Below are 12,986 nucleotides of genomic sequence, written 5' to 3'. Positions count from 1 at the left end.
TTTTCTTCTAGTTTCCATTAGTTGCTTTGTTTCAATGGTTTTTTTCGTCTTGGCGTCTTTTAGGGCAGCATTTTACTTGAGCCTCTCGAATAGCTTCTACGATATTTTCGTTTAGGGTATTTACATTATTCATGCATTCATTTTGTTGTAGGATTTTATTGATATTGCCTTGGTATTCATTTAAATCCAGTAAGTTATCTGCGATTTATACAACATTATCCGAAAACCTCAGATGATTTAATCATTTAAATATTAGGGGTAAGGTATTGGACATAAACAAAAACTAAGACATTTATTATTTATTATTTTTCAATTTCACTTCCACAAATAGATGTTCTAAGAAATTAACAATTGATTCATAAAATAAAGTACAATCACGACGTGTACCTATAAATAATAGTCCACAATAAATATTGTATAAATTTCTAAACAAAATTGTATATACACGATAACAGATAAAATATATATAACAGACTTTATGAATTTGGGTTTGTTCAATGTAGATCTAAAACATGTTTTTCACTAATAACGTTACATTCACAACAAATTTGTGAGGATTTGCTTAATAGGCGTGATCTTTGATGAAGAGACCTGCATCTCCAGCTTTTCCTGACACACTACCAGCTACGTATTTTCCAAGGGAAGCTTCGCTGTTAGCCTGCAACATTATAAATAAGAATTATTATTCTGAAATTATAAACTACCCCAAGAAATTAACGCACCACCTTAAAAATAGATCATTTTTGATGTCTCCAATTTCCTAAACCTCTTGTCCGATTTAAGTGATTTTTTAATATGTTATAGCTTTATTCTTTAACAATATCGCTGTAATAATATTGTTGCTAGACAGGTAGATTGTATTGTATACCGGGTGTACTAATCAAACTGTGATTTTTTCTCAAAGTTCGCGTCACCCTGTGGAATATTCTAGCATTTATAAAATAATAAAATTAAAACTCAACTAAAGCCTCATGTTTTCTTAACATTCTGTTTTTCTATTTATGCATTCCCTTAGGTTGGATAATAAAAAAGTCAGGTACTTTAACAACTAGCCTTGTGTTTCATCAATACAGGGTGTGCGACAAACTTTAAGGAGTAATTCTGCATCAAAAAGAAAAGGCAGTTTGCTTTATAAACGTATCAGGCTACAAAATCCCTAGCACAATAGTGAAAAGTATAAATAGACAAGAACAGAGACAAAAAACAAAAAAATGAAAAGAAAAATAAGGAGTACCAGGAACAAAAATATTCAGACATAAAAGAAAAACAAAGTAAGACCAGTCTTTAAAGGAATTTCAGAGATCAAGGCCGGGTACCAAGCAAGAGCAGGAAACTTCCTTAGAAGGAAAAAACCTGGAAGGAATACTTCAATTAACTGTCAAACGACCAATCTAGGAGAAATAATAAGGCAATTAAAAAACTTAAAAAATAATAAGACACCAGGCAGCGATGGTATTCGCGGTGTGCAAGTACTTGGAAAGGGAAACGAAAAACGACCGTGCGCGAGTCGCGGAGAAATATTGTAACTATCTTAAATAATTCATATTGTCAATTGAAATTGTCAAAATGACGTATATTTCATACCTTCTGTCATTGACGCAGAAAAATTATATATTGCTCCACAATATTGATATGATATGCAATTATTATATAAAGGTAAATTTAATTAACTGTATTTTGCTTGCAGTACTGCATTTTAATAACTGATTTTATTTACTACATACAATTGTTTACATTTGCTAAACATAACCTGCATCTTATTTTTTCTTCTTATTATTTTTTTGGACTATGGTCTTGACAATTATCCAGCAACCAGGACTAATATAATTGGCCAATATAATTAAAAGTGCGAATAAAAGTACAGAGCGTAGAAATAGAGGTCGCTTTGCCGAACTTGCACGGTCCCAATACCCGCAGAGTACTCAAAACATGGAGTACATACGTTGTACAGACCTATGTACAAGCTAATTAAAGGCATTTATTTGGCGAGAAGAAACAATGTTAGACGAATGGAAAGAAGGGGTTATTGTACCAATCTACAAAAAAGAAGACAAGCAATGTATTAACTACCAGGGAATAATCCTAAATACCACCTACAAAGTCCTTGCAAATATCCTGCTAGAAAGAACCAAAACCATGCTGGGCCGCTCTACTACTGACCAGATATTTACAATAAGACAGATAATGAAACAATGCTAGAAGTTTGATCAAGAGCTTTAACTGATGTTCATATATTTTGTCTCAACTATAAATTACTAAATTATTAATAATTTGAAAGACATGTGGTTATTTTGATTATTGATATTCAGTCAAACTAAATAATTTTTTCCACATAAAAGATGTTTCCTAAAATGCGACAGATAGAAGGTTAAGTATTTTAGATTAGCTTGAAACTAGTTTAAAATTACCGTTCTTATAAAAATGCTGATGTTTCATAAAAATATGTCAAGTCATGGTACGTAGAAATTAAAAACTGTATTAATTGGTGATGATGCATATTTTTTTTGCAGTAATCTTTTCGTAGATTACATCGTGAAGATTTGGATTTTGATTATTTTAATAAAACTACTTGCCTTCGCACGTTTCATCAATTCTTCTTGTCCAGCTTTGACGTTTTCGTCTTTTCCTCCCCAGGCGCGGAGAACGGAAGCTTGAAGGGCACGTCCATAACTGAAAGTTAGCGCCCACGGTCTCTTTCCTGGGAATCTGAAAAAAAAATTAAGGTTTATTTAAGTTTGAAGGATACCAAGGAACAAATGTAAATATATGGTTGGTTGAAACAGTAAAAACATTGTGCTACCAACAAACAACAAGAGTTAAAACGGGAAATCTTATGTCACCTGGATTCAAAATTCAAAGTAACTAAAGGACTAAGACAAGGATGCTGTATCTTGCCAACACTATTCAAAATATACCTCTAAGCCGAACTCAACAAATGGAAGAAAAAATGTACGAATATGGCCATACAATGGACAATTTTGTGAAGACTACAAATACCTGGGAGTAAAGATCACTCAGGACGGAAAATTAGATGCAGCCAGAAACGAAATATATAGAAAGAAAATTATTTTTCCACCTACCTCTACCGAAAGTATACTTTTCCGGACCTGATTGTAGGGAGCAAAGTTGTACTTTTCCTCCCTAGGGAGGAAAAGTAAAAGTGACGTCATGGTATTTCATTCATGAAATATAACTTATTGACGCCCTGTACCATATCTATTTTCTATTACGTAAGTATCTATACATTTTAACGTTTATTTAAAAACACTCTGTATTTTTCAGAATGGCAAAAAACAGTAAATTGTTATTCTGATTTAACAATGTTTACATTAATAATTTGACTTATATTTGACAGTTGACAGTTATATTGTACCTACTTGTTAGTTTTAGTTCTAATAAATTTTGTTGGTTACATAAATAAATTAAGTAAAAATGAAAAAATGACTTGTTATTTGAGGAAGGTGGAAAAACCATATGTATAACATGGGAGTAAAGTGCCTTTTCCTCCCTTGAATGATTACTTCATTCTCGGGAGGAAAAGTAGCACTTTCCTCCCTTGTTATACAAATAGCTATTATCTACTCTATGTCATATTATGTATAAGTTTTTAGTTTGTGAAAACTGTCATTATAGATAGCAGTGCGTGAAGTAACAATGTATTTTAAATGGGATTTACTTTTCCGAACACTTTCAATGGGTTTTTTGGCACACTTTCATATCAATATCCTTAACTTTCGCGTTGTCATGGTGATGACAATATGAGCAATGACTTACAACAAAAAAGTTTGACAGTTTTGTGGTTTGAAAGTAGTTAGGATTTTTAAATGCCAAAGTTCTAAAAATTGTGGAATAGAAATGAATTCCAGTGACGAAGAGTTACACTAAGCGAAATGGGGGTATCTGCAATTTTTATTTTTCGGATACTCATTTATATATTGTCTCATATATGAATGAGTTCAAAGATTCTATATATTTTTCTATTACTGTATGGTCCAATTCATTATGAGGTATATAGTTTCAGTTTCTATGTGGGTTTGGAGCATGTATGAAGGTGTATTTAATGATTAAACAGTAGTACCTCATTTATTTATAAAATGTAGATACCCCCTTTTCGCTTAGTAGGGCAATACAGTTTTTTTATTTGTTTATCGTAGAGTAGATAAAATATTGTATGAAACTGTTACATGCCGCACAAGATCGAGAACGATATCGGCAAATTGTTATGGAAGCTACCCACGCCTAAAAATTTGGGCACGGTACTTAAAGAAGAATATGAAACTGTGCGTGAAGTACTTTTTGCGAACTTATGCGATGTATAGCACTCGCTCCGCTGTCGCTCGTGCTCTAAACATCGTGCGTTCGCAAAAAGCATACTTCACGAACTGTTTCATAAATAACTATTATAAGTATATTGTGTTATAACTTTTTTACTTACTGGTTGATGGCGTTTAAGTTGACGGTAGCTTCTTCTTCGGATTGTCCTCCAGACAAGAAGGTGACACCGGGAACTGCAGGGGGCAATCTGCGTTGTAAAGCGGTTACTGTGGCTTCTGCTACTTGTGCTGGTGTGGCTTTGTTTGCAGAGGATTGACCTGCTGTAACCATGTTGGGTTTCAAGAGAGTTCCTTCGAGGTAGACGTTGTGATCAGCAAGAGCCTGGTGGAAAATTAGTATTAATTTCTAATGATACTGATTATTTCATTCATAGAGATTCTGATAAATAGAAACCTACGAGAATAAAAATTAAATTTTTATCAATAAATTCCTGTCGTCAAGTATTACGTCAGATGCCCTTCGTTGCAACGAAAAAATGAACATTCAGTGACATTAATGATAATTGATGTTTTAAAACTTGTCAAATAGAACACCATGAACAGGTTTAGCAAATATCCAGGCGAAGATCTCAATAAAATATTAGTTAAAATGATTTAAAAAACAGATTTATTCATTAAATAATCTTGCCGAATTACACTCGAGCTCTTAATAAGATAGTGATAAAAATAAGATATTTTTTAAAGGTCGTTTAACAATTTTTCTCTCAACAAATTGTGTCACTTTTCATTTTCTTAACTAAAAGAAAAAGGAAAATTCATATTACGCGTATTTGAGTCTCTTTACTTTTTCCCCAAGTTTTTTTTCTCTTTGAATATCATCAAACTAAAGGGAAAAAATCTAAAGGTTTTTTTTTTAAATTTCTCTAGATGAGTAAAAGGGATTAAAAAAATTCTTTTGTGGTCAAATTACTCTTTGACATGCATAAAATTGGAAAAAATATATTGAATGGGATGTTAATGGAGTACTAATTTGATGAAATTTTATGTGTGATTGTTTAGCAATTTTATGACTTTGTGCAATAAAAAAATATTTTTCATACTCGTTAATAATTGTTAATGTGTACAAATGTACATTTTTATTGAAAGGTTAACAAAAGAACTGTAATTGTAATGTTAGTGAATTGAAATCGACACAAAACACCGGAATTATATGATTTCAAGACTAGATATTTAAACAAGCTGAAAATGCGAGCATTATCATAACGAAAACTTTGTTTATTTACGTATTTAAATTCATAATATGGAAAATTTCTATTATGGAAAGTTGTTTAGTATTAAATGCTATGTTTTAATATACAATTATATCCTAATTTAAATATTGTGAACTATAAAGGTACTCCTCTCGAGCGAAATTCATATTTTTTGACATACCTCGAATAAAATTGATAAAATTTGATATATTATGATGATTGCATCTTAGATTTTAGACCATGCAGATCTTTTTATGAAGAATAACTTTTCTTCGTCAAATTAATAATAAAATAGTTATGAATGAAAATGATATTGATATCCGTAATTTGAGAAAAATTTTCAATTATTTTTTTTTATCTTTAGAAGGATGTACAAGTAATTGCATATTAGAACATAGTTTTTAACTCCAAACAACTTTTTATAATAACACTTTTCAATATTGTGAAAAATAAAGATACTTTAATCTTGATCGAACTTCATATTTTTTGACATACCTCGTATAATATAGATTTGATATCTAATAAAAATAAATAAATAAATACAAAATAAACAGTTTTCCTTGAAAATAGTGAAGTGTAATTTAACATTACATTAACATAAATAAATAAAATTAGTTTATCTGACATTTCAATTTTATGTTGACGTTTAGTTGCGTCAAACGAAAACAAAGTAGAGTTGACGTTTCTATGTCGGAAGAAAATGACAATTTAAAGGAGGCTTGTGACGGTGACGTCACAATGACGACTTTGAGGTCGGATATCTCGAAGATGGTTATATATAGCGAAATGCCGTTTTCAGATTTGGATTCAGAAGACAAAACTACATAGGAATCCATCGCTAGGTGGCCTCTAGATATTTCAGGAGCGGCAACGCAATAACACACACACTTTTGCGAATTTATAAACGAAAAATTTTTGGTTGAAAAAATATATCGAATAACACCAAATACGACCCCCCAGCCACGCCCTCTGAACGAGACGAGGGGGGAAACTTTGAAATGTAGATAGGAACCCCTATTTTTTATTGCAGATTCTGTGTCTACAAAACATTCTTGAAAAAATTCTTGAAAAACTGTATTCACTATCATAAAAATTAGTTTGCAGATTTCTAATCTGGAATAAAAAATTTGATTTTCCATGTAAGATTTCAAAGTTGTCCCTCGCCCCACCCCCAGAGAGTGGTAGTGCGAATTCGTGTTTGGGGCAATTCGATATATTTTTGTAAAATATTACTCAAGTATTTTTTTTATTTTTCATTTAACAGTGTATTTCTCGAGTAATAGACCGTTTCCATAATTTAATAAGACATTCGAAAAAATGTTCCTTACAAAAGTTACTTATTTTTTATGAGGACTCTAAATCTGCAAAAAAGGAGTTTCCATTAAATTTTAATATTCCAAAGTCACCCCCTCTGCGCTCTAGGAGGTGTAGTTGGGGGGAGATCGTGTTGGTATCATTTTTCAAGTCAAAAACGTATTTTTCACGTTTTAGATCCGATACTTCATTCGCGAAATATTCGACAGTTCCAATTCTTTTACACACCCTGTATAATTAGAAAGGTGTTTTGAATTCAACCACTAAAGGAATTCGAAATTATTCATGCATATTCTTTGACCTACTTTTGATAATAATTATATATTACATAATGGCTTATACATTTTAAAACCATAGAATTTGCTGTTTTCAGGTATTAAACACAACGTTAAAATCAACAAGTGATAACAAACTGAATAAAATTATAACATTAGCAGAAGAACAACAAGGTTTTAGGTCGGGATGCACCTATGCTATATTAATAGCGAGAGAAGTTCAAGAGAAATAGCTATAATACAACAAACCGGAATATTTGTGTTTTGTGGGCCTTAGCAAGGCATTTGACAGGGTCAAATTAAAGAACGTTATTCATTTATTGTATGTAATAAAGGTATCTCTAGGAATAATTAAAACGATCGAAAATATCTACCAGAATAACACGATAAAAGTCAAAGTAGAAGAAGAACTAACAGACTCACGTGAAGCTGGCAATGAGATAAGACAGGGAAATTCCCATTGTCTGATAACTGATAGTGTGTAAAGTATTTATTAAAATTAACTAAGTACTTTCGGCATAGCAAAATGCCATTATCAGAGCTTCGTCTTATATGTATAAAAACCTTATAGAAGAGCAATTGTTAACAAACAACATATTAAATTGAAAATTGATGCAGGGCTTTTCGGCATAGCAAAATGCCATCATCAGAGCTTCGTCACATAGGTATAAAAACCTTATAGAAGAGCAACTGTTGACAAACAACATATTAAATTTAAATATTGATGCAGGGGTAGGCATCTCATCTTAGGTAAAAACCCTTAAAATTATTAAATATCACATCGATGTGTCTATCATAGACAATATGGCTACCACATTGTAAAGTGACCATATTGTGGTAGCCGTATTGTCTATGATATGCACATCGATCTGATATTTAATAATTTTAAGGGTTTTTACCTAAGATGAGATACCCCTGCATCAACTTTTAAATTTAATATGTTGTTTATTGTTTGTCAACATTTCCTCTTCTATGAGGTTTTTATACCTATAAGACGAAGCTCTGATGATGGCATTTTGCTATGTCGAAAGTATTTAGCTGAAATAAATACTTTACACACTATCAGTTTTTGAAAACATACACGTGTTGTCGTTTTGACTTATAATTTTAATAGACTTACTTTGTAGACGTATGCCAATACTGTTTCTGTTGTCTTCTGACAGGTGAGAAGGTCGTGTCCACCGTCAGGTAAGATTTCAGGTTCCACGATGGGTACGATTCTGTTGGCCTGGCAGATGGACGCATAACGAGCCAGTACGTTGGCATTTTCAATGAGTGATTGGATGGAAGGTGTCTGTGCACTGATCTTCAACACACAACGCCATTTAGCGAAGTGGCAACCATCTTTTTTGTATTGGGCGCAACGCTTGGCCAAATCGTCCAAACCTACAATATTATTTATATAAAAAAATGTAATACTGTAGAACAAATCAAAAATGAAAAACGATTTTGAGAGTACCATGGAATCTTCTTTTTTTTGGCATCATAACCCTGGATTCCATTTAGATCGCTCTTGTGCCTTTCTCCTCCATTGTCTTATACTCATAGTTTTCAGGTCGTCCGCCACGTCATCCAACCATCTCGTTTTGGGCCTTCCTTTTGTTCGCTTTCCTATCGGCTTCAATTGTAACATTTTCTTTGTTGCTTTTACATCGTACTGTCTCTGTACGCGTCCCATCCATGACAATCTTTGACTTGTCACAAATATATATCATACCCTCCATGTGCTATGCTTCCTCTTGAACCAGGCAATATACTGTTCTCACTATCTTTTTCTCGAATGTTCTAAGTTGGACATCATCTTTTTTTGTCATTACCCAGGTTTCACAACCATAGGTCACTACGAGTCTAATCAATGTTCTGTAGATAACCATTTTGCTTCTTTTGTCTAATAATTTCGATGCCATCAATCCTTTATTAGCATAGTATGTACGATTCCCACTGGAAATATGTGTATTCATTTCGCTACTTACGGAATTCTTCTGATTGATTTCTGTGCCCAGATATGTGAAGGCATTCACACGTTCAATGCAATAATTGTCTGTAGTGATAATATTTTCATTGCCAGGTATTCTTTTGACGGTCATGTTGTAACGTTACAAACGTCACATCTTTGATATTTTATTTTTAAATAATTGTTTTATTCTATTTTCTTTAATATATCATTAATAATTGTCTTCTATTCGTTGTAACTTGCTTTTTCATTAAAAACTTGCTTGGCGCCCTCTTTTATTATTCTCTTTTATTATCCTCTTTTATTATCCTCTTTTATTATCTTCTATTTACTATATCTCTTTTCATCTAAAATCTAAATCATAAATTGAACATACTGAACGTACCCTGTATATTCTTACTCTGTAAATATCTGTATTTCAATACGAAACACGCCTGCTACTTCATAGTACTTGGTCACAGTATATAGAGGTTCCACAGTAAAATCACTCTTCTGTCGGCGCTTTGATCTCAGGAAGTAATACCGGCAGTACGCAATTGGTAATTCACCAGTGGTGGATGCGGGTTTTCCCTGTTAAAAGCCGTACGTTTCTATGTGAATAGATGCGAGAGTGGGGCAAAAGCGACTGCCAACATTGCGCGGTCGCCATGTGCGACTACAGATTTTACTTCCAATTTTTCGGAGAGTGGTTCTACTGTCCCTCTTTATACTGTGACTTAGTCGTCATTTCAAATGTCGTTTTCAATGACAGTCTCACTTCATCCCTACCCAAAGACACAAAATGGAAGGGAAAAATTATTTCTTAAAAAGTCATGTAAAGTGAAAAATAAATAATTTTTCTTCAAATTATCTTTCTCTTGGGGTAAGAATTCATTATTATTTTTTCTTGTAATTACATTTCTACATCTAGGAATTTCTTCTAATATTTTTTATACCTAACCTTCAAATGTTCAACCATGTGTTTGGTTTCTGTATTTCATTTTATCTATTGATATGCTTTTAGTAATCAAATTTTAACTAGTAGTATCAATCTTAATTCCATTTAATATACTCTTACCATCTACTACTCTTTGAATACTATTAGGCAATGGTACAATTTGGTTTTATTCTTGATGTTTGATATGTGTTTTTATCTTATAGTTTTTGGATAAGATCTACTTTTCTCCTTTCGGGAAAATGAAGCTCATCGCCGGCGATGCATCACTATAAGGCTGACAACTGCAACCAAATCGTCTAGACTACAGCACCCAACATCTTCAGCTGCAGGGGCCTAGGGCCGAACATCCGCCCAGGCCTACAAGAAGTCTACAGCAGTACCATTCGACATCAAGAAGTTACCATCAAATACCAGCTACCAAAAGCCATAAGTATAATCTACAAATTGTTAGTTTTTGGCAAGAATTCGAATATATTTGTTAATGCAATTTACTAAGTCACATTTTTATTATATTTTTATGAACAATAAACATGATTGGTTAAAATACTGTTTTGTTTGCTTCCATTCTAAATTTTCATAGTTCATATCTAAGATTAGGACAAGATTAACACACACCTGAGTGACTGAGCTAAGCTAAGGGTGTAGCGATGGCTATCTTGGATGATTGAGGTAATATTTTCAAATATTATTTCAATTAGCTGGGGTAGTCCATCGCTTACTTGTTTCAATGTACTTTGTTTTTGTTTCGTTTATTTTAAGTCCACTTTTTTCTGCTCCAGGATCAATTTCCTTGAACGCTTCCATTAGTCGTTGTTTACTCCTACTAATGATAGCTACATCGTCTGCATATGTAGTAATTTGTACTGTTTTGATATTTATATGGCCAGTTACATTGGTTTTTCCCCTGACTGCCTCAAGAAATAGGTTGAACGGCATGGTTGATAGTGAATTTTCCTGTCTCATAAAGACATAAAACAATAAAAAGTAAAGACTCATTACAATAATATAAAGTACGACTTACCTTGTGTGGTGCATTCGTCATTGCTGCCGAAGAGAGGTACTACACCAGAGTCGACTTTAATGCCGGGAATGATTCCTCTCTGTTTAAGAAGTTCTGGGAATGGAGTACCATCATCGGCTTTTTGGTATAAACTTTCGTGGAACAAAATTACACCAGAAATGTATTGTCCAATGGCTGGATCGGTGGTGAAAAGAAGTTGTCTGCAAGAAAAAAATTGTTTGTGTCAACATGTTTTTTGATGTTATGTATATGCACAAATACGCTATTATTAAAAACTGAGGTTTATTTTGTTAAGATATAATGGCATAAAGAAAAAATTTTAAAAGGTTATTTTTGTACTGGTAAAAGGCTTACAGGTACAACCTCAATCAGTGCTCGCTTGTACTAAAGAACCAGCTTAGATCTGACTTTGAGAACCAGCTTAGATCTGACCGTCAGAGCAGATAGAGAGGGTCCTTCATGAGCAAGCGTGAGCTTATTATCTCCAGGATCACAAAGATCTCGCCCTGAAAGACTAATGCATGGAAGCTGAGAGATTCCGCTAACATATATTGCAGTACTTGCCCGATATATTAATATGTCAAGAGAAAGGATACATTAAAATACTTTAGGAATGCATAATCAAGTAACATTGAGCACATATACAGAATCATTTAAACATTAAATAATTGGTGGGTATCGTATCGTGGTCATATAATGTGGACAGTTGTATTGTTTTCATAATACCTTTACTTATATTTATTTTTCACTTGTTATGATGCAATGGATTTTTAATGAAAACATTTATCGGCATTATCTGACATTATGTTAGTTATTTTTAGTAATTACAAAAGTATCAAAATCAATTTTTGCAATATTTTTATCGAAACGAGAAAATATATCAAATATACCCTTTTGAACCTTTTATCTTACACGAAATGTTTTTTGTTTTTCGGTTTACACCAACCGAAAAAAATGTAGTCGTCAATAAGTCAAAAACTTTCAAAGATAAACTACAAATAAAGTTGTAATTTTGTAGAAAAATTCACTAAATAGATACAAGTATTGACGAGTGGAGTGGAAATGAGGGAGGTTTTATTCTGTTTCAACATATTAACGCAACGCTGTTTAGACGCAAATAAAGATGGGTATGCCATGCCTGCATTATTGATTATGAAAAGGCGTTTGACAAAGTAGGGCACGACCAACTCGTGTCAATTTTGAAACCAAAGGAAACACACAAGCGAGATATGAGAATAATAGAAAATTTATATTATACCCACACAGCACGCATAAAAATAAATATCACACAATCGGTGAACATCAAAATTAAAAGAGGGGTACGGTAAGGTTGCATTTTCTCTTATTGCTATTTAACTTGTACTCGGAAAGCTGGCGTTGTATTAAATGGAATCCCTATTATAACTTGAGGTGTGGAGATGGCACCGTATTAATGACAGAGAATATTGAAGATTTACAGAAAATAGGGCTTTACAGAAAAATCCTGAGAATATCTTACGTCTACAGAGTCACTTGTGTGAAGTTAGCAATAGATTCCAGCAATAAACTGTATTTCGAAAAATCTCGTAAACTACCTAACAAAATCAATACAAAATATGTTGGCGATCATCATGGTAATCTTCACTTTATCTGCAGCAACGCGGAGAAGCTGCACCGACGTTGTGTTGAACCAGGTTCTGAGATTCTTTAACCAGGATGTTCTTCTACTTCCTGGACCTCGCTTTTCAAATATTTTTCCTCGCAGGATGGCTTGTAAGAGGCCATATCTGGATTCATTTCGCGTAATGTGTCCAAAGTATTCCAACTTTCGAGATTTGACGGTGGTTAGTACCTTTCGGTTCTTCCCCATTCTTTTAAGGACCTCATTTGTGACCCGATCAGTCCACGAGATTTTAAGAATTCTCCGATATAGCCACGTCTCAAATTCTTCTAATTTTCGACACATATCTTCGTTCAAGGTC

The 12,986-nt window shown here is 33.1% G+C and overlaps 1 protein-coding gene across 2 annotated transcripts in view; it reads right to left on the bottom strand.

Moving 5' to 3' along the window:
- Positions 1-284: 284 nt before the first annotated feature.
- LOC126888345 (fructose-bisphosphate aldolase-like) overlaps positions 285-12,986 on the bottom strand; it is a 30,314-nt gene continuing 17,612 nt past the window's right edge. For both annotated transcript variants that reach the window (XM_050656513.1, XM_050656515.1), the window contains exons 3-7: positions 11,026-11,225; positions 8,234-8,499; positions 4,436-4,656; positions 2,574-2,706; positions 285-658 (exon numbers count right to left, since the gene is read on the bottom strand). In XM_050656513.1, the coding sequence (XP_050512470.1) occupies positions 563-658; positions 2,574-2,706; positions 4,436-4,656; positions 8,234-8,499; positions 11,026-11,225 (916 nt within the window). In that variant the 3' untranslated portion in view covers positions 285-562. The remainder of the gene's footprint in view (positions 659-2,573; positions 2,707-4,435; positions 4,657-8,233; positions 8,500-11,025; positions 11,226-12,986) is intronic.

The sequence above is a fragment of the Diabrotica virgifera genome, chromosome 7 (assembly GCF_917563875.1).
Source record: "Diabrotica virgifera virgifera chromosome 7, PGI_DIABVI_V3a".
Lineage (NCBI taxonomy): Eukaryota > Metazoa > Arthropoda > Insecta > Coleoptera > Chrysomelidae > Diabrotica > Diabrotica virgifera.
This window is presented reverse-complemented; position numbering and strand designations above follow the sequence as displayed.